This window comes from Suncus etruscus, chromosome 3 (assembly GCF_024139225.1).
Source record: "Suncus etruscus isolate mSunEtr1 chromosome 3, mSunEtr1.pri.cur, whole genome shotgun sequence".
Taxonomy (NCBI): Eukaryota; Metazoa; Chordata; class Mammalia; order Eulipotyphla; family Soricidae; genus Suncus; species Suncus etruscus.
In genome coordinates this window covers 92,028,772-92,051,503 of record NC_064850.1, presented here as the reverse complement: position 1 = coordinate 92,051,503, position 22,732 = coordinate 92,028,772, and the positions used below count along the sequence as shown (strand labels likewise).

Below are 22,732 nucleotides of genomic sequence, written 5' to 3'. Positions count from 1 at the left end.
CTTGTCTTTGTGTAACTCTTTTATTTTTAAATTGAATCTCCAGAAATGACAAAAGTTTCCTTCTTCCCCTGCTGAAACTCTGACATGGGAAATATAATGAGTAGATAAGTCACTCCTCTCTTGTGAATTGCTTGGAGTTTCTTCATTTCCTCCGCAACAACTAGAATTAAGCTTCAGAGTCACCATCAGTATCTTATTTGATGTATTCTTCTGCATAAAACCAAATTATTTGGCTGATTCCTTAACAGACTTACCTCTTTGCAGTTGGTGATAGGTGAGAAGGTTTTTGAGAATGAGGAAGAGCTTGGAAAGCCCTTAAGGGTGCTGCTCTGCCCTTCTCTGTTGAAATAGGTGGAAAAAGGAGCCTGCCCATTTTTGTTTTCCTAGCAGCATGTTTATGTGGCCAAAAGTTTACTTTTTCCAGGAGAGGAGGAATTGGGTCACACTTGGAGATGACCAGGGCTTACTCCAGTGGCTACACTTAGTCCTGAAGGTGTTCAGGGGACTGTCTGATGTGCCAGGGATTGGATGTGGGTCTAGCACATGCAAAACAAATGCCTTAGCATTTTTACTATCTCTCTGACCAGTGAAATTTCTTTCTGATTCTTGTGTTACAGGGTGCAACCTACATCCTAGTGATGGTAGATCCAGATGCCCCCAACAGGTTATTTCCCAAATTTCAGTTCTGGAGACACTGGCTGGTCACAGGCATCAAGGTAAGCTGGCCAGGAGGCATATTCCTCTTTGATTTGGGACTCTAGCTGGAAGAAGGGGTCTCTGGGCAGTGTCAGCTTTCATTCAGACAGATAGGGCTGTGGGCATGCTGTGGCAATGGCCACCATATCTGTCCATCCACAGCTCCCATCTGGCACAGCCCCTCACTTTTAAAGACCACTGGTACACAGTTCAGTGGCTCTCTCGGATAAGTGGGGAACTGGGCATCTTTGCTGAAGCCAATATTGTAAAACCTCCCACCATTGCCAGCTTCAAATTACTAATGGTTTATAATGGACACAGAGTTTCTGAAAATTTAACAGCGGGTCTCCTGATAAGTGGGGAGCTGGGTATGTTTGCTGAAGACAGTATTGTAAAATCTCCCATCATCGCCAGCTTCAAACTACAAATGGTTTATAATAGACACAGAGTTTCTGAAAATTTAACAAGTGGCCCTACACACCACCAATAGGGGCCTAGAGAGGGTCACTGGGGTGACTCTGAGTACAGGTGGCAGAATGAGAGTGGGGAGGAGTGTGGGAGTCTCTCCAGGCCAGCAGACCTGGGGAAGGCATGGTGTGTTCCTTGTACTGGATTGGAAACAGGGAACCTACCCTCTCTCTTTCCCTTGTCTCCACATCCTGTGAAGGACCCTAGAGCAGATCAGAGGAACCAGACCTGGCAGGCAGTTAGCAGGCACTGTAGGGAGGGGGCCAGAAGCTCCCCATGTAAAGCTCCAGGATCGAGCTGAATGAATCTCTTTCCCAATGAAGACTTTAGTGCTTTGAACATCTGAATATGCATCATAGTCTATGTTCCTGCCTGCCTGCTCCCATCTGAGGGTGGGATCCTGTTCCACAAGCTGCCAGCTATGCACTGTCTTCTTGTGTGTGGTGTTTTACAAAGGCCTCAACCCTGTGAGACAGTGGAAAATCCAGAGCTGACTAAGGTGGGATTCAGACAAGGCTGGTTTCAATTCAGTGACACCCCCCAGAATAAAATCAAATCCCTGACATTCACATTTGTCTATAACATGACCCCCCCCCCAGCAAGCATTACCGAAGCACTTTGGAGAACAGAGAACCCAGAAATCCAGGGATTTAGGGGATTTCTAGATCCAGGGATCTAGGAAGGAGGATCATCACAACTAGCAGTGAGTGCTCTGGAATCAAGGGGTTCTCCCAGTTATAAAGAGAGAAGTAGCCTGGGGGAGCCACCATAGGTTGCCCATTGGTGGTCAGTCATCCTCAGGTGCAGCCCTGGCTATGGCTTGAAAGGGTCAGGCATGCCTGAACTGGGCTCCAAGGGTGAATGTGGGGAGTTGGGGTCAGGGGGTCTGTTCAGCCTCTAGGCCAACCCAACTCTTCTGAGAAGACATCGTGGCCATTAGGGGCGGGCGCTGTGGGCACAAATACAGGAAAAAATACAGGGTCTTGTTCAATTGGACTGTTGTCCTTTTCTGTATCTGGGACTTCCCTTTGGTCACTCGGCAACTCTTTGAAGGAAAATTGTTCTGAAAGTCTGAGTTGTTCTGGAAGTCACATTTATAGCCCAACCCCCACCACCACTCACTCATTCATACACACATATAAACACACCTCACACATCTTATCACACACTCAAGACTGCCTCTAATAAGCAAGTCTGAGTCAAATCCAAAGTCAATCATAGATGAGCTGATTTTAGAGCTGAGGGACATTAACCATGAGTATGTTTCTCTTCTGAGCCTGAGGTGACCCCCTCCCTACACTACTCACTGCACCCCAGTGCACACTCAGGTACTCTTCTCCAACAAGCCTGGGGTTGCAGACATGGGTTCAGCTGCAGAGCACAGCAGCTGCAGGAGGCAGCTGGCAGCTGACTAGCAGGGCCACTAAGCAGGCGGCTTACCAAGGCCACCTGTTCAGGCATGGCCCTTGGTCTTTCTACTCAGGCCGGAGGAGGCTTAGGTTTCATTCACATTTTCACCCACTTCCTCTGATCTGAGGCTTCAGCAGGAAGTAACAGCTCTCAGCTCTGTCCACTCAGCCTGCCCACCAGCTCACAAATGGAAGAGCCACAAAGCCAGTATAAACCAGGACTGTTGGCATCCTGGTCCTTGGCCCTGGGTCACTTCCTTTGTGTTGGTGTTTGCTACCGCTGGGGCTTGGCCATTTCAGAGCTTTGCACAGCCACTTCAAGTGCAGGGTCTCAGGCCCCTGCTACCCACTCACTTCCATCAGTCTGCAGAGCACCTGCATCCATGAGGAACCTGGCAGTTTGAATCCAGTGCCTTGTGTGGAACGCTTGGTCATTGTTCATATTTAAGACATTGGTGAAACCATTTTCAAATAAACATGTGCAACTTCCTTTTATTCTCACCGTCATTTTGCATTCTTGGCATGATTCCTACTTTCTCAATAGGGAAAGCCAAATTAGCAGCGGTCACATGGCACAGTGTCCTAATCAGTGGGCCAGTGAGGTGGGTCTTACACCCAGGGCCCTCATTCTAAGCCACACTTCTTTCCTACCTGACACATATGTGGATTCTCACCACCTCTCTCCCTCAACTCTGCCATGTGGGCAAAGAGCACGTCAGTGGGGCCTCTGGAAGATGGGGCACTCTCTCCCATATCTCTCTGGGCTTTGTTTCTGCTTTATTTATGGGTGATATTTCAGGAAAACACTCCCCAGACTATTATTCCAGTAAATAAAATATACCCAGTAAGCATTTTGAACACCATAAAAGTGACCCATTCTCATTACCACTGGCAGTAAGTTAGTGGGCATGCTATAACTTCACCCACAGAGTGACAGTAGCCCCCCAGAGGCAAGCTCACTGGTGTAGAGATAGATCTTGAGGTTAAAAAGATAAGTGTCATTTAGTGGGGAGCCTCAGGACAAGTTGATACAGGACGGTATCTACTTAAAGACAGAGGAAGTATGGTACTACTATTCACATGCATTCCTTTTCCCCAAAATTAAGTGTGGCAGTATCCTGAATACAATCTGATAGGACTCTTGCTCATACTTAAAAACTGGGAATGCAGAAGTCCGTCAGTAGGCTCTGGCCTTTGTGGATCCTTTGTTCATCCACGCCAACAAATAGGGACCATCAGGATTCACTGGAGCTCAGAGGTGAAGAGCAGGGATTGGGCACTGTGTTCCCAAACCAGCACACTTAGCCACTGATCTCCATTGTAGCTAATTGTAAATGAATTCTGAAGGTCTCTCCCTCTTACTCTTTCGAGTCAATGAACTATTTTAAAGGAAGTACTTGGATCAGTCCCCAGAAGCTAGAGCGAGTCTGTACCTACTAGGACTTGTCTTTGTTGTTCTAAATGAGAATCACACTACAGGAACACTCAGGCCAGGGGTGCAAATACAAATAATGTCTTAGAGAGTCTTTACCCACTGGTCTTTCTAGCAAGGCCCCAGAAAGAGGCTATAACACTGCTGAAGAGTGCTGAGTGCATTAGGGGTACCTAGGAATTTCTTCAACCTGCAGGGCTAGATTTCAGCTCTGCCCCTGGCCAGACAAGAGTGAATGGGAGCACAACCCGCTGCCCACTCAGGCCCCTCTTTGAAAAACTCTCCCTGAGCTCAGACATTGGGTGCTGCCTGGTTGACTCCACTATCTTCCTACCCCCAGTGCCATGTCCTCGGCAACTCCTTTAAGATGTTTTGCAATTCTAGCTCAATCTCAGTAATAATATTCAAGCTGAAGCCTAATTAAGATATCAATTAATTTGCATCATTCATTTCAGAAGAAACACTTATTGGTTCATCTTCTTATTTGTCTTTTGAAATTAGTGCTCAGGGCTTTTCATACAGATATTTTTGTTAGACTTTTTTTTATTGTTAATGGGAATACTGAACATGGGAGGATGGTATATTAATACTTTCCACAAAGAAGATCAGATTAGTGACAAAGAACACTAAACAATTAAGCAGACAAGAGTACCTTTTTTCCCTCTAAAAAAGAAAATCTTCCTAGAAACCATCAATGATTCTAAACTTTGCCCTGAATATCTTTTTTGTTTTAAGAATAGGAATGGTAAGTTCACATTTCTTTTTATTCAGTGCCCGCCACCTCTGGCAGCTGTAAGTGCAACTGATTCCAGGCTGAATTAAAAGGACCTCCAAGGGTTTATTATTCTGCCTACTTTTCAATAGGGTTGAATGTTTCCCTAATGAGCATTTCTTAAGAAAGCCCTCTGCATGTGCTGGGGTGGGGGAGTAAGAGAAATGGAACCTTTACAAATAAGGCCGATCAAGGAGTGGATCTCCAGGGTCAACTGCATCACTGTGTGTTGGGACACTTCAGTCTCAATTGTTGGTCCCGCTGCAGAGTGGTCTCAGGCTAGTTGAGACTTCAGCATCTGCAAAGCTATCACAGAGAAAAGCCTCCTAAGGAGAGCTTCTATGTAAAGCAGCAAATTTATTCTTGTTCTTAATCAATGGAGCAGTTCAGAGTCTGTAGAAATGTCACTGTATGTCTGTGATTGGGTGTTAATGCTCTGTATGCCCAGTACTGCCAGTAATAAATGTACTCTCTTTACCAATGAAGAGAACAAGGTGAGGAAATAGGCTTAATTCAGAGCTTTTGTTTTTATTTAGAACCAGATTTTTCATTTTGTCACTGATATTTGTGCTTTTGTTCACAACTGTTTTTCCCTGAGCTAGGTAGGTCCTTAAATAAGAAACAAAGACAGAAGGGTTTTGGTAATGGGGAGAAAATAGAGGGGTTCTTGTGACAGGACAGGCTACACAGGAGCCTGGTTACCCTGAAGGGAATGAAAGGCTATCAATTAGATGTCACTGGGTCACAGGAGGTTCTGGGCTCTGCCAACTTTTCCCTGGGAACCTCAGAGCCTCAGTTACTTTATCAATAAAATGGGCCTGATAATGTTACCTACTTACTATGGCTTAGTAAATACTGAGCAATAGGACTCTTCACAAATGGCCCCACCACCTTCAACTTGGAGACCAGACCACAGCAGTTTCTTATAATTTAACAACTTCCCTTAAGCTCCTTACAACGAAAGAGTTCTAGATAGTGCCCAGCCCTCAAAACTTTGTGGTCAAAGCACCTCTGCTTTTGCCTCTCTCGGGCCTCACTGAGGGCCTGATGCCCGTGTGCTTTGTGGAGGAAGTCACTTGGGGTAAGGGGACCATGCCAGTATTCAACCCTGAATACTGCTTTGGGGCTGCCTGGGGGCAGAATTAGGTGCCTTTGAGGCCCCCAGACCCAGGGCAGATATGCAGATGTGGCTGGGCCGAGCATGACAGTGAGTCCCACCAAGAGCTTCCAAGCAAGGCCGATTCCCTGTCCCCAACCTCTTCTCTAAATTTCAGCACCAGCCAGCACCACATCATCTTCCGAACACACACAGTTCCCACTCTGCTGCGAGGGTCCCACCCCAGAGATGCCTCTACTTTCAGTCAAAATAATTTAAATAAAATGTTGCCATAAAGTGGAATATTATTTTTTGATGAATGTTTTTAAAACCCTTTAGGTTTTCATGGTAATTTGCGGTGTAAAATTATTTGGAGATAAGAGCCAAATTAGTTCTCTGATGCTGAGGTCGCTGTGTCCTGTTATCCATGTGAGCGGTGTTTAAATATAATCAGCCCTCAGACTAATGCAGCATAATTGTTCATTTGAAATAGCTTTTTTTTTTACTCCATTCAATGAATCATTAAAATATTCAAGGGATAATGCAATGAATTGGAAATGAATTTATCATATTATCCCATACATACTGTAGTGCTCCAGGTAACTAGGGGAAAAAGGGAATGAGAGAATGTGAATAGAAGCCTAAGGCAACAGAGTCAGGGAGGAGACCAGAATATGTAGTTATGGGATAAGCAAAGATTTTTCCCCCCTTGGATTACAGCGAGTAGATAGAAGGAGGCTAACCAGGAGGGGTGGAAAAGAAAGAAAATGCTGTCCTTCCATAGTCTCTCTCTCTCTCTCTCTCTCTCTCTCTCTCTCTCTCTCTCTCTCTCTCTCTCTCTCTCTCTCTCCCCCCACTTGGAGAATCTATGCTCCACCACAGCTCTGCTGTTAACTTATTTTTATCAAATATGTTTATATCAGAAAGTCGTTATGGAAACCAATTCTGCCATCCAGGAGAATTCCTGGATCAGGCAGAAAAATCCCTCCCTGCCTCCCTCCCTCTCCTCCCTCTCTCTCTCTCTCTCTCTCTCTCTCTCTCTCTCTCTCTCTCTCTCTCTCTCTCTCTCTCTCTCTCTCTCTCCTTCCCTCCCTCCCTCCCTCCCTCTCACTCTTTCTCATCTCTCTTCCCTTCCTTCTCTGCCTCTCCCTCCCTGTTTCCCCCTCCCTCTCTCTACTCCACCCTCTCCATCTTCCCCCTCCCTCTCCTTTTCTATCTCACATACACACAACACACTTAAACCTCTCTCTCTCTTTCTCTCTCTCTCTCTCTCTTCTCTCTCTCTCTCACACACACACACACACACACTCACACTCACACACACACACTCACACTAACACCTTACTCATATCCAGACACACTAGGAGGGAGTTTGAATCTCCCAATTCTGAGCTCAGCCCCGGGGGACAGAGGGTGGTATTTCTGTAAAGGAGAGGCAAACAGTCAACAACCAACCCCACCTTCCTCCAAAAGCAAGGTGCCACCTGAGCTAGGTGCTTAGGAAGAGATAAAGGGGAGGTTACACAGCATATTCAGAACAGTGCTCCCTCTTAATCCACAAAAATTTCCATGAGTGAGTACTGTCTTTGCCACATGTGAAGTGCTGGCTTCTGTTCTGGTCACACAATTTTAAGAGATAGGAAACAGCACATGGAAAGCAACCAGAATCGTAAGGCTCTGAAGAAATGGTCAGGTGGGCTAGAACTGAAAGAAGGGGCAAAGGGAGAAACTGGTTAGTCTGCTGGGATCTTCAAGGGTGAACAGAAAACTGCTTTTAGTTCCTTAGTACAGTGCTTGATCCAGGTTCAATCCTTGGTACCCCAAGCCCCTCCAGGACTGAGCCCTGAACATCAGTGGGTATGGTCCCAAAACCAAAAAATTAAAGATTCTAAAAACATGAGCCCCCAAGTATGAATAGGAACTGAGGGACTCTGCTCTGTCTCACTGATCAGAATTAAAGCCAATGGGAAGATTGGCATGGCCCACACTAGAAAGACTTTTCTTTTGGGGGGGTTTGGTTTTTGGGCCACACCCGGCAGTGCTCAGGGGTTACTCCTGGCTGTCTGCTCAGAAATAGCTCCTGGCAGGCACGGGGGACCATATGGGATGCCAGGATTTGAACCAACCACCTTTGGTCCTGGATCGGCTGCTTGCAAGGCAAACGCCGCTGTGCTATCTCTCCGGGCCCAGAAAGACTTTTCTAAGAAATTGAACTGCCTAAGAGATGAGCTAAAGCCATCTAGAGGAGAGCTGACATGACAGTTTCATGGGTGACCCAATGGAAGACCCTTGGGCAGTTGTACTGGTGGCATTTTCTCTCTGGCAGGAGAGCTTGTGTCCATATGATACATTAACAGAAACAGGAATAATTAAAGAAGGAAAGATGAAAAAGGAGAAAGGGTGGAAGGAAAACACATTTAGCACGTGGTGCAGGCAGGCATTGGGCTTTGCTTGAATGACCTGTTCTATCCTCGAAGCAGAAAGCTGACATACACAAGAAATTAAGTCTGACCAAAGGGATTTAGCAACTTCTGAGATCTCTCAACTAGTGAGTGGCTAAGGGGATTAACCCTAACAGCTCATGCACAGTGTGACAGCTCCTGTTTAGGGAAATTACACACACTCTCACCTAGGCACACACCCCGCCCAGCCCCCATCAAGCTTACATCAGTGCCCACCGTAGATGGCAAGACGCAGGTGTGTTGGTGTGGGTGATATGGTCTGAGGTTCCTGGCCCTCAACCTGCCTCCATGTGACCTCCATGTGGCCACAATGTGGCTTCCATTCCTGGCCACACCCACCTCAGCTAAAGTGCTGCCAGGCCCTGGGGACAGATGTGTCTGTCAGTAGTGCAGCAGCTTCAGGACATAGATCCCCTGCCCTCCAGTGAGAAAATCCCTCACCTCCATGAGCTTCCCCTGCCCCATAAAAGATCAACCCATACCAATAGCAAAGGCAAGTTGCACTGACTTAAGATAAAAATAAATGTGCAAAGCACTCAACACACAGTCCTTCCCTGTTTGCTGGCTTTCTACCCTTCCCTCTGCTGACATGTGGAGTTCTCTGCTGGAAGCTCCAAAGGTTGAGCCCTGACTGGAAGAAGCATGTGTCACTTCAAGAGATAGAACCAAACCTGACCAAGAGAAAAAGCTAAACTTGTACTTACCACCTAAATGCATTATAGGAGAAAAGTCACCATGGTGACTGGTGCCACCGTTTAACTTGTGCTGTGCTCAGTACTGGAGTTGTTCAGAAAGAATATTGACAGATTTATAGGACATATATGGATTTTTGATGAATAAATGTTAGAAAGCAAGACTAATGAATTTATATTGTCAACAGGACACTTTAGACACATGTAGCTGTGAGAGTTCAGCATACTCTCCCCTTCTCAATAACTACTCCTTCAAGGTTCAGCTATAATGTGATACCCTCAAAGGCTGGCTCTACATCACCAGACTAAGTAAATCTTGCATTTTGTTCTAATAGCACTCAATCCAGCTCCATTACTCAGTGCTGTTACCATTGATAAATCTCTTTTCCTTCTTAAGCCAAGAATTCTTGGAGAGCAGAATTGTATCTTATTCTTTCTCTTTTCCCACTACCTAGCATGGCCCCCAGAACACAAAAGTTTCTCAGGAAATGTTTAATGACTCAACAAATAAAAATATGAAGGAATGAATGAATAAAAGAATGGGAAGCGGGGCAGGAGATACCTCAAAGGGCGGGAGTGCTGGGTTTGGTTCTGAACACTATTTGGTCCACAGGGCATCACCAGAGGTGACAAGTCCCAAGCAGTGTGCCAAGGGTAGCACCAGAATACTACTAGGTTTGACTCCCAAATAAAAACAACTTTGCCAACTAGATTAATTTTTTTTTAATTTGGATGTTCTAGCATGTGCTTCCATGGTAAAGTGCATGCCTTGCAGGCAGGAGACTCGGGTTTTATTCCAGGCTCCACAAAAATAAATAAATAAATAAATAAATAAATAAATAAATAAATAAATAAATAAATAAATAAATAAATGAAAAAAGGGGAATGTATATATGGATGGTAATTTGCTGAGTGTGTGGACAGAAGAACAAACAGGTTGGCATCACCCCGATGAATTCACAATGGAAACAGAAGTTGAATTATAAGCCTTGAATTAGAAGCAGACCTAGATAAGTCAAAAGATATAAAAGGTAACCTTCCAGGAAGGGGTGGAATACCCCAAAGCTCAGCTGTCTGAACAGGCTGGGGGAGACACAGATACCGAATTCATCTCTGTTCAATTGTTTTTACAAAAATCTGCTAACAAGAGTCCCTCCTTAGAATCTCCCCCCCCCCATTCTGCAGCTATTATTCCTTTATGGCATATTTTTCCCCAATGAAACATGATTGTTACTTCCCTAACTGAAGTCTTTCACTCCTTCATCTCTGTTTTTTGTCAGACCCTTTTTTGATCATCATGTGATTCATAGCTTTTGAACAGGTTCCAGCCTGTTCCCCAATTTTGTTCCTCCACTCCATCCCTACTCTCACCCCCTTCCAGCTTAGATAAAGGTGGTTTTGGGCCTTCTGTAGACCTGACCTTATGGGCCATTCTCTGCTCTGTCCCCCTCTCTAGGAAGCCTCTGTCTAGTCTACAAACACTTCATTGTTTCCATGATTTAAGATCTCTGGATGACAACATCAAGGCTCAGAAAGGACTTATATTTAATTATATTTACTAATGTAATGATCACAAAATCATTTCCCAAAAATACAAGTTCCAGAATTCAGGCTAGTATGTATAATATCTCTCTATGTAAAGTTGAACAAGCAGGTAGATGGTCTGAGATGATTTAGAAGCCAATAAACATTAGAGGTTAGCAAGGGTTCATTAGATACCAACATACCTGACCACTCAGACTTTTGGTTCATCAGTTGTTAGATGACATCAAACTATTTACCCAAAACAAAGGCTTTTCCCCAATTTCCTCTCTTCTTTTCACCTAGCCCTTTGATATGTAAAAGTCCTCCTGGATCTCACTCCATCCTCCCCCCACCCAGTGAGTTGGTACTGGTTTAATAAAGGTCAGTCTGGCTTGGTGCATAAAGAAACCACGAGGCAAGAAGCCACCAACTCTATGACTCTCTCCTAACTGGCTTGATTTATTAATTATTTGCAGCTAACCTACCTGCTTTAGACCTGTCCACCTGAGGCTGGAAGTATAGTGCATGGGGTGATTTTACAATGTGGGGATATATTTTTACAGTCAGTGACTTGGCCCAGTGAACTGGGAGAATGCTGTAAGGATGCACAGTAAAGCTGACCGTCTGTGGTTAATAGAGGCTATCTTAGTAACACTGTGAGTAGTGACTATTTGGCCTCAGTACTTTCTAGATGGGTTTCTGACTTGTTAATCATTCCTAAAGAGGGTGAACTCTAATAAATGTCAACCTTAGGGGTCCCTGGTGACATACTCCCAGAACCATGGGCCCTGTGCATGGTACAGGAACATGGTTCCACCTGGTTTGATATCTTTTTAGTTTTCATGTTCACAAATTTGTAGGTCACACAAAGTTTCAAGGAATTGCTAATATGATAGGTGACAGAAAACAGTTCATTTTGACAAGCTAGAAGGATGGGCCTGCACTGAAAAAATTAAGTTTAATAGGAATTAATCTAAAGTTCTATATTTAGGTTCTAAATCAATTACATGAGTGCAGAATGGGGAAGATCTGGCATAGCAGGAGTTCATCAGGGGAAAGGATCAGAAGAGTTTTAGATGGTTTTTAAGCTAATAATAGAATAACGCAGGAGTGAAGAAAGTTAATATAACCATTGGTCACATCTATAGAAGGAGAAGTTTTTTGATCATTGATGAAAAGATGGTCCTTTTTCACTATGGGTCTCACCACCTATTCATTCATTCAGCATCATTCATGCATTTTATTCAGCATCTTTTAGGCAATCATTTTCATTCAGGTATTATAGGTCTAAAGATTATCAGGGCTTAGAGAAATCCATCAAAGGGCTGGGTGAATGCTTTGATCCCTGGTACTACCTGTCTCCTGAAAATTACAGGACGCAACCCTGGATCACATAGCTAGGAGTAGCCCCTTAGTTCTGGAAACATCTCTCTATCGTGAACAGGGAATTCAACACCTAAACTACTGGAAGATTTAAACAGAAGGTTGAGTACCTGGAGAGAGAGATTAAAACACTTGCTTTGATCCTGTCAAATGTGATTTAAATCCCTGGCAATACACATGGTCCCTGAGCACTGTTGGCTATGGACCTCCAAGTCAAAATAATAATGATAATATACAGTATGTGGACAAAGTACGCGTTGAAAGATCATACTGACTTCAGTAGCAAGTGGCCATGTGGTGGTGGGAAGTATAAGCAGCCCTTGCTTCTTTCTTGTTGTTTTTGTTGTTGTTGTTGAGCCACACCCAGTGATGCTAATATGAATAGTGATGCTAATAGAATAGTCTTGGCTCTGCACTCATAAGTTACTTACTCTTGGTGGTGATTGGGAGACTAAATGAGATGCTGGGGATCGAACCTGGGTCTGCAGCATGCAAGATAAAGATAAAGGTAACCACATTTGAAGGTGACTGCAGTTGGTTTGGTTTTTAGGTTAAAGCTAATACATTGTGGCCAGATAGGACAGCAATTAGGGCATTTGCCTTATACACAGCCAACCCAGGTTCAATATTCAGCATCCCATATGGTTCCCAGAGCCCTCCAGGAGTAATTCCTGAGTTTAATGCCAAGAGTATCCCAACTGTCCCAAACCCCCTCCAAAGACTATTGGGTTGTATGAGGGGTGGGTAGCAAAGACCAGCTCCTTGATTTGGGCTCTGATGATGGCGAAGGGCAGCTCAATGTGAGGATGAAGTCTAAAGTTCTGTCTCATTCCTGAGTCTCTTTAGATCACCATGGAGGAGATTAAGAGGAGCCTGGAAGTGGGGTTAGGGATTGAGAGAGAAGGCCTGATTGAGAGAGAGGGGTACATGCTGTCTCTTGCAGAGGGCCCAGTGATGTGATGTGAGGTGCCCTAAAAGAAGCTCCCACCCAGTGGCTGCTACTGGGATTTATCAGGGAACCAGGGTATAAAGCCATGCCCAGGAGAGGACAGAGAGGAGGTCAGGGCTGCGGGAGCACTAGAGATTGTGTGGAGTCTGGGCACAGTATTCTTTGTAAAGACCTGGGCAGCCAAAAGCTGACATGGAGGCTGTGTGGTACAGCTGCAGTGCCAGTTCCTTTATGAGTCTCTGTCACCTCCCTGCACTGTGATTTGGTAGATTCAGGTGTCAAGGACCCTGAGTCTCTAATTCCACACTGAGCTTCTAATCAGCCATCCTCACCCTTTGTCTCTGCCTAAATGTTGTGTGTACGCAGTTTGTATGCACAGCACAGTCCCCCGGGCCCGGAACTCACAGAACAAGTTGTACTCAGGTTCTGCATTTACCTCCTGTGTGCTTGCTCTTCTCTCAACTGAGCATCCCAGAGCACTGGGAGTGGCGGTGAACGGCAGACTCGAAAGCAGCTTCTCAGGCACGTCACTCACTGAGCTCTATTATTAGCAGCACCTGCCCTGGAACCGCCTTCTCTGAGTGCTTCCAGGCCTATGCTTGGGACCTGTGCTGCAAGCTACAGCAAACCCCTGCCTGGGCCTCAGAAGCCCAGTGTGGACTCATGAGTGAGTAGAGCAAAGCCCGAACAGCTCTGCTTAGAATAGTGTCAGCTGGCATCCTGGTCCAGCCACCAGACTGGGGCAACCCTGAGTCAGGACCAGGTAGAGGCAGTGGTACACACATGGTAGAGCGAAGACAAGTCCCTTGGGCACAGCAGGAAGGGAGGGAGGCCCACAGCATCCAGGCTCTCACTGCTAGCACTCCTTGGGCCCAGAAAGAGTTGGGGGGGGGGTCAGAGAAAGGGACAGAAGCCCCCTTGATTCTCAGATGAGGAAAAGGAAACTAGACATGTAGGAAGCTTGGAAGAATCTAAGAGATGTCTGAGGGAGGGATTCAGGGCGAGTAGGAGGATGGACACCCGGTGCTCCTGGGCTGCTGGCCTGTCGAGCCCTTGGCTAAGAACTAGCTTTTTCTTTTGAAAGAGGGTGGAAGTCACTGTTTTCTTGTCTCAGTTGATGAACAGATTCTGGGTGGCAGGAGTCACCATAGAAACAGGTGCTATCTTAAGCAAATGAGCCTTATTAACCTTAAGAGTGGTGGAGTTTTCACAAGATTGCACATATAGGGTAGGAGGGAGAGCGGGCTTGGTGGGGGGAGGGCAGCCTGGCAGAGCAGTACAGTGGCAGCTCTAGGCACAGAGGCATGTGTGAATATGTATACACATGTATGCGGGCTTGGGTGTGCATATCAGTGTAGTGTGCACATGAGCATGTGTGTATTATATGGGGCATGTGAACATGGGTGCAGGTATGTATGTGGTGTTGCATGCTGTAGAATTTGGAGTGCATGTACCTTTCTGGGGAGCTTTCTGGGGAGCTCATTTTTGACCTTTACCCCCAAGAAATACATATGTCCCCCAAAGCCACTTAGATCTCCTTGGAGTGAACCTCAAGGTAGCAGACTGGAGGGCACTACTGTTTTCATTCCCTGGCTGCCAGTAAGCAGTGCTGTGCTGTGGGAGACTTTGCAGCCCAGGGAGACGTGGGACCATGCACCCTACCATGGGACCTGCTCAAGTGGCTGCCTGTGGCTCTGGAAAGGGTAGAACCTGACTGGGCTGACACTCTATCTGAATCAGAGAGACAGTGTTGGTCTTTCTCAGCATTATGTCTTTCCCTCTCTCAACTTCCGTTTTCCCTGTTGTGCTTGGGCCTGGGGGAGATGGGAGCCAGGTAGGACTGGTGCAGCTCCATCTTTGGGAAATGGGGGAGCCTTTAAGGCAGAGGAAGTATCATTGGGTGAAGCATTAGTGAGAGGAAGCACTGCAGGAGCAGAATGGGAGGGTGGGTGGTGCTGCCAAGAAAAGGAGCTATGAGGTGCTCTCTTGAGGACTCAGTCAGATGCTGGACCTTTCAGAGCAACTCTGAGGCTCTGAAAGGTAACTAGAAACTGGTACTGGCTCCGGAGCTGGGAGTCCTGCTCTGGCTCCAAGAAGCTTGTCTGCTGCCCTCTGCAGCCCCGCTGTGGGCAGGACACTCAGTTTGGCCCGACCAGTTCCTGCCAGGTAGTGAGCCTCCAGTGTGCCCTCCCCTGTCCATCTAAATCCTGAGGGTCCAGTTTGCCCAGGAGTCCAGATAAAGCCGACCTGCCAGCAACTGCACCCCAAAGGGCATAGACCTGGGCCCTATTTTCCTTGACCACACGTCTAAAGGGTGCCTGCAGGTTTCTGATCCCAGAACCAGGCTGGCAGCAAGGCTGTAGGCTGCTTCCTGCTTTGTAAAGTTCTCTCTCTTCCTCTCCAAGACCCTCAGACTCACTTGGTTCCACCCCTCCTTTTACAAGTGGGGAAATTGAGAACTGAGTCAACTCTGATTATTGTAGAGAGCATTGTGGCTGTGAAACTCTTTGGCAGGCACCTAGCAGCCCAGTGATTAGTCGTTGGCTGCCTGATGATCCCAGGGAGGAAACAAGATGCCAGCCTTGCCTGCCCAGCTCACAGACTTCTCACTCCAGACCTGGCCCCACCATAACAATAGTCTCAGTGGTCCCAGAAAGTTGTTTTCATTCACTTATCCCTGCTTTTGTGAGTAGCTTCAGAGGTACCCAAGACCCCTGACTAGCTGGAAAGGCCTTAATAGCACCTAAGAAAAGGTGTTGCTAAATGGGCTGCATGCTGGGCAGTAGTCAGGCCAGAGACAGGTGTGGGATACTGCAGGAGTATCCAGAGCAGGAGACCCCGGATGAAGTGCAGGCAAGTGAGCTGGGGAGACAGTGAGACCAGAGAGTAAGAAAGCAAGAGTGATCTCCAGGCCACACTCCCTCCTGTAGGTGATCCCAAGTAGTATGGTGCTCTCAATCCCCAAGGTCTTATTTGTACCCAGGATTGAATTTCTGGACTTGAAAGAGGGAGGGATGAGCAGAGAAATCAATGGCATTTGAAGAAGTTTTAGCATTCAGAGTTCCCAAGGAAAGAGACATGCTACCCCAAGCAGGGCCACTTGGTGAGTGGGAAGTGAAGATACAGGTCAAAGCAGGCATGTACCTTACTGGACTTTCCTTGGGAAGGAATAGGCATGGCGGGGCAGTATAGTTGAGCAATCTATGGACTAGAGAGTTCAGAGAGTTCTGTGAGTATGGGCTCAGGGCTGCTTGGTGTCCAGTTCAGGATGACTTGGCAGAGATATTGGCTTTGTGTAGGAGACTGAGCTGGTGGGCGAGCCTTGTGTCCAGACAGAAGCCTCATGCCCCAGGCCAGTAGTTTGACTTCTCTAAGAATTACTTGGCCCTAGAAGGAGCAGGTTTCCAAGGATCAGCATTCAAAGCACCATCCGTACCAAAATACTAAAAACAACATGAACACACCCTCTGCTTTCTTAAAGCTGCTCCTTTGCAAAAGTTCTCCAAATCCCCCCTGCTGATCCTGCCTTCCTAGGGACTCCATGTCCCCTCCCATTCTCTGGCCTCCTACTTGGCACTTTGCGCCACACAATTTAGCACCGGATTGCACGCTGTCTGGTTTCCTAGCTGTCCCAGAGCACCCGCCCTACTTTCCTGGCCCTCTGGGAAGAGGGCATGCTGGCCCTGGAGCACACCAGCCTCTATCTGCAAGGAGCATGGGCCACTATTCTGACTTCAGCCTGGTCTGGCTTGGCTGTCTGGTGGCTAGTTCACACATGGGACACCTCGACCCTACAGTTTCCACTTCTTGGCCAAGCTGACTTTGTCCCACCCACAGGCAACAACAAGACTCTCTTCTCAGTCTCTCTGACCACAGGGACTGCCATAGTGTGTAGACCCTCACAGACACACACCTCCCCTCTCCAACCCCAGCACCCACCACTCTCACCACTCTTTGCTCATGTCCCACTGCAGCTCCCTGCTCTTGCCATTCCCCAACCCCAAGTGTCCTTTTCTTTTTTCCAAAATCAAAGCTTCTCAACTCCCACATAGGGCCTCAGAATTACTGGGATCTCCCGCTCTGGTTTTCCACGAGTCTGGCAGCACCTGGGGCCCTAATATCTATTACATTAAGAGGAGGGGCTGGTCTTTGGGCTCCCCTGGGCCCACCCTAACCTCCTGGGTGTTGGCTTTTTTCTCTTGACTACTCCTTCCTCTTAGGTAGCATGGAGCAGAATGGGCTTTGATGCCTGGTACATCCACAGTGCCATGCAGAGCACTGAGCAGACAAATCGCTGCTCAGCCACTCTTCATTGACTAAACCTTTGTCCATCGATAAAATAGAGAATTTTATTCAACTCACTACCATTTATTTAACACCCCTCTGAGTGCAGTTCTCTCCACAGTGAGTTGCAGGCACTTGAAAAGGACCAGATTAAATAAGCACTCAAGTTATTCAGAACTCAACAGGGAAGTAGATTACACATTTTAAACTCATAAGTAGGCCATTTGAAAATTGTCAAAGGAGCACAGTCCATCTATAGGTTAAAGAGCCTGGAATTCAGACCAGCTAGAGCCACTGTCTTTAATCCTTACTCTGAGCTTGCTGACACAAACATGCCAATTTGTATTCCTAGGGACTGAGCGTTTACCGTCATGCAGACATTGTGCTAGCCAGGCTGAGCTGGGAGATCCCACTTTTTGGATATGTTCAAGTCTTATAAATCAAAATATTTCCACTTTGTCATCTTCATCATAAAAGGGCTCAGAAAGGGCCCCACATTTCAGAAATCTCCTAAAAGGTTTTTGGTATGTTAGAAAAACAAAAAATATCAACGTGTGTATTCATTTTTGATGCATAAACTAAGGTAAATCAGTTTCTTTTTAAATACCAATAAAAATGTTAGCAGAGAATCTGCCAAAACAGTATGAAGAATTTCAGTTAAAAACATTTGAGTTATGACTATAAAAGACTTTAATGTATGCAAAGATATTTCTTTTCTCTTTGGAGAGGGTACACCCAACTATCCTGCTTCTGCACTTGGGAATAACTTCTAGTGGTTCTCAGGGGACCATTTATGATGCCAGAAATTGAACTCAGGTCTGCTATGTGCAAGGCAAGCACACTACTCTCTGTAGTATCTCTCTTGCCCCAAGAGAGCTATTTCTAAGTTCATAAGTAAATATTTCCCAAATTAAATTTTACATAAACTCCTTGTTGATATGAAAATAAATGTTGATAAAATAGTTTATTGTAACTTAGTTTACTTAACATACTATAAAACTACAATTATCAAAAAGTATGGTCTGGTGAGAGAAAACAGCTTGTAGTAATAAAGAAATTGCTTGGAAACTGAAGAGAAAAGATTATTTTTTTAATAAAGCTTTCTTTATTGAGTGATAAAGCTCTCCAAAAATTAGCCATGTGTACAAGCCCTGAGCATGAAAGGATTATTTTTTAATTGGCTTGAGGATAGTCAGAATTCTCTCAAATTATTTGAGGGAAAATAATGTTGATGCTTTGTCCTATCATAGTCAAAATAAATTTTAAATGGATCAAATATTCAAGTGTTAAATTTTCATGTAAAGAGAATAAAAGAATCTATTTGTTAATACTTCTCTGATCTCAAGATAGGAAACTACCTTTTAATCTATAGTTGTACAAAAAAAATTTAACTGATTGGCCAGTTTGTCCTCATAAAACCTTTAAGTCCCCACAGATAAAAACCTTCTAGGATCTGGAGATGTGATTCAAGTAGTAGAGGATAGGCCTTAAATGTGCAAGGCCTAGACTTTGACCCCTGGCCCTGTGCCTAGGCCTCTTTGACACCTCTTCCCATACTACCAAGTGTAGGCCCCACAGTAATAAAGAGGAATGCCTTTAAGTTTGAAAGTTATTTAAAAACAATCAACACATGGGAAAATTAATATAATGAAGGATTCCTGGCCTTCACATCATAAGGCACTTTCAAACCACAAAGACTATACCTGTGCATAACTTATGGGTGACCGAAGAAGTATAGCCAATAAACAACCAGGATATCAGGTGGCCACAGTGGAGCTAGCATACGGCATTCAGTTAACTGTCACTAAATTATTTTAAAGTTTTATTTATAGATTGATTTTCTGAACACAGTGCTATTCAGGGCTCTGTGCTCAGGGATCAAACCTGATGAACTCAGTGGACCATAAGGGATGCTGGAGCTCAAACCCAGGTCATCTGCATACAAGGCATGCACCCTACCTGTTGTGCTATCACTCCAGTCTCTATATAATTTTTTGTTTTGCTTTGCTTTGTGTTTTTGGTTTTTGGGCCACACCCAGCGGCACTCAGGGGTTACTCCTGGTTCTGCGCTCAGGGGACCATATGAGATGCCGGGAATTGAACCAGGGTCCATCTGGGGTTGGCTGCTTGCAAGGCAAATAAATGCCTTGCCATTGTTGTGCTATTGCTCTGCCCACCCCCATATTATTTTTTTAATAAATGGAAAAATAACATATAAAATGGGCAAGGTATTTGAAGAGGTCTTTGAAAATAAATATAGCAAAATATGGAAAACAGAAAAGAAAACAAGAAAATTTTATTTTACTGTATCTACATCCCTTATTATTCTTACTTCAAAAGTTTTTATCAAGGCACCATAATTTACAAAGTTCTTCATAGAAGAGAAAAAGAAATACTTGCTACCTCTTCTCTCTTCACACAAACTATGGCTGTTAAATTAGCAATGTTTGATTTATTTCTTTTGTTTACTTTCTTTTGGGCCAAATCTGACAATGCTCAGGGCTTACTCCTGGCTCTGCGCTCAGGGATCACTCTTGGCAGAGCTTAGGAAACCATGTGTGATGACAGGGAGTGAACCTTAATTGGTTGCATACAAAGCACTATACTATCTTTCCAGTCTCTATGTCTATTTTGTAAAACTGTGTTAATAATAATACCCAGTGGCCTAACAGATATTGTGATGGAAGAATAAATTGTTGTTATCCCCTTTCCCAGCTTGTTTGTTAGTGCTTATATAACAACAAATGCCTTAGAAATATACTGTCTTTTACCCAAAAGTCTCCCTTCTAGAAATATTTACTAAGGGCTAATATAATATAATATAACATAATATAATAATAATATTATTTACCTATCCTTCACAATATTGCTCATGATAGTGAAAAATGAACAACATCCACCAAGATGCAATTAGCAAATTGAGGATGGTCTAAGAATATTATTCAGTCATTAAAATAATTGAAGATGAATATGTGAGGACATCAATCAAGTACATCTACCATTTGTTTCATGAGAAGAAAAGTCAAATTTACAGTGTTTATATAGAATACAACCTATTTTTGTTGCATTGAGGAAAAAGCATAGGCAAAAAAAAAAAAACTGAATTGAGTGATTTTTATAGTCTTTTTGAGCTCAGCTATTTTTCCCAGATTTTCTAGAATATAATCAGACTCTAAAATGCTATTTAAAAAATTACATTGCCGGGGCCGGGCGGTGGCGCTGAAGGTAAGGTGCCTGCCTTGCCTGCGCTAGCCTTGGATGGACCGCGGTTCGATCCCCCGGTGTCCCATATGGTCCCCCAAGCCAGGAGCAACTTCTGAGCACATAGCCAGGAGTAACCCCTGAGCGTTACCGGGTGTGGCCCAACCCCCCCCCCAAAAAAAAAAATTACATTGCCAGCCAGAGACCATGCTCAACACAACTATGGGAAATATAAAGATATTTAGTTGTGCTCTATGTCCGAGGACTATGAGAGGAATTTAACATCACCTCCACTTCAGAGAAATTTCACAAGACATGCCCCCAGCTCCCTGTGCCCATCTCCTCATAGACCTGGAACCTGTGACCACAGGTGCTCATCTGTTTGCTTACTGGGCTGCGAATTTCTTAATGTGGCACCAAGATCTTTATGTATGTTTTCCAGAAAGCAGGCCCAGGCACTCAGCAGACACACTCTAAATCAGAGGTCTCAAACTCAATTTACCTGGGGGCCGCAGGAGGCAAAGTCGGTGTGATCCTTGAGTGCAAAGTCAGTAGTAAGCCTTGAACATTGGGGGGTGTGACCCAAACAACTAAAACAAAACAAAACAAAAAAAGATTCCTCTAGGGCAGGGCCACAAAATGTTGTACAGAGGGCTGCAAATGGCCCGCGCTCTAAATAATTGTCAACTAAGCATAGGACAAAAACCTCTCTGTATGAGGTATGGCATGCTACATGCACAGTACACAGCATAAACTTTTCAGAGTGAGATGTTACTCGACAGTTGGTGAGCTGAGAAGGCGTCACTTTGTGCAGGAAGGAAAGGTGGAGAAGCACCTGGAATACCAACAAGAGTTGCTCTCCTACTCCAGTCCCACCTTTAGCACTGTCATTTCCACCTTAGAACCACCCAGAAGTAGCCAATCAGAGATGATCTTGCAGCCCTAAGCATCTCCAATCTTAAGCTATCACTGCTTTACCCCATGAATGCAGAAAACACTGTCCTGTAAGTACATTCAGTGGCTCACAGTACAGATTCCTGCACATTTGATGGAAACCTTGCATTCAGAGCCCAGTGGATTTCATGTTAGCCCCTTACAACAGGGCTGGTTTCAACTTCTCAGCACTTTACTCCCAGGGCCGAGGACAGTGACATAGGAGTAGTGTATGTGGAGTAATTAAATATAACTTAAATAATGCCATAAAGAAGCCTGTGCTGTATTTCACAAACATATAATAAATATACATTCACACATGTTTACAGTTCTGTAGCTGCCTTGTAAATATGAATTATGGATTTGTGCAAAAGATAAGTCAAGATCCCTTAAACAAATGTGTACTTACATGCTCAAGTCCGTGCAAACGCACATGCAGAGTTTGGGAAAAGATCCAAGGGAGAAGCTTGCAGTTTTCCCAGAAGTCATTGCATCCCCTGATTATGGGGTTCTAATAAAATAGAGTTTTCCTGCTACCATAGGAAATTTGCCTTTGTGAAAATTCCCAGATGAAAGTTAGGGAGAGGCTTGAGCCTGAAGCCAGGGAAGCCATAACAGACAGGAATCTCTTGTCTATGAATGAATCCTTTACAAAGGAGCTGCTGGAACTGAAGAAAGGCAGGGCACCTCTTCACACCCACCCCCATCAGGTGTGTGTGTGTGTGTGTGTGTGTGTGTGTGTGTGTGTGTGTGTGTGTGTGTGTGTGTGTGTGTGTGTGTGTGTGTAGGACCTGTGAGATAGGGAGCTTGGCTGTCTGTATGAAGGCAGCTCTTCAGGCTAATGGTGCTTGTGAAATTACCCACCCAGCTATCTTCTCCTGGACTCTGGCCAGCCAAGGGCACTGGCTGCTCTGCTTCTCCCTGCAAAGAAACCACTGCTGTCATATTGTTCCAGTGTCTTGGGCCCATGGAGAGCCAAGTGTGTCCCAACCACTGGGGGGTCCTAACTTGCTAAAGACTGTATTCAGGGAGTAGAAACAGTTTGATCTTTAGAGTACTCTGGATGCACACAAACTATACATAGTGCTTGGATTTTAATTCTAAAAACAATTAGCCAGAAAGCCCTTTTTATATGCTATCTGCAACTACACTGACAGTAACAGCAATTAAACCCCGTCTGTTTGCTAAGGAAGGTGCCAACTCCGTGACTCCAGAAGCTGGTGAAATGTACAAATTCAGAATGTAGAGGACAAGCCTTCAATGGCATTCAGTCCCAAGACCTTCGTCAGGCCATCCCTCATTCCAACCAGCCTTTGCAGCCCCAGTACTCCAGCTGCTCTCTGATAAACCTTTGCCCTTGGATGTGCAGGATGAATCCCTCTTTCTGACTGTTCCTTCCTGCCATGCTTGGAGGCATCTTCAATATCCCCC

At 45.1% G+C, this 22,732-nt stretch overlaps 1 protein-coding gene across 1 annotated transcript in view; it reads left to right on the top strand.

Moving 5' to 3' along the window:
* Positions 1-22,732, top strand: part of PEBP4 (phosphatidylethanolamine binding protein 4) — a 119,115-nt gene that overhangs the window by 34,248 nt on the left and 62,135 nt on the right. Inside the window, exon 2 of the mRNA XM_049769497.1 lies at positions 618-716. Within this exon, the coding sequence (XP_049625454.1) occupies positions 639-716 (78 nt within the window). The 5' untranslated portion in view covers positions 618-638. The remainder of the gene's footprint in view (positions 1-617; positions 717-22,732) is intronic.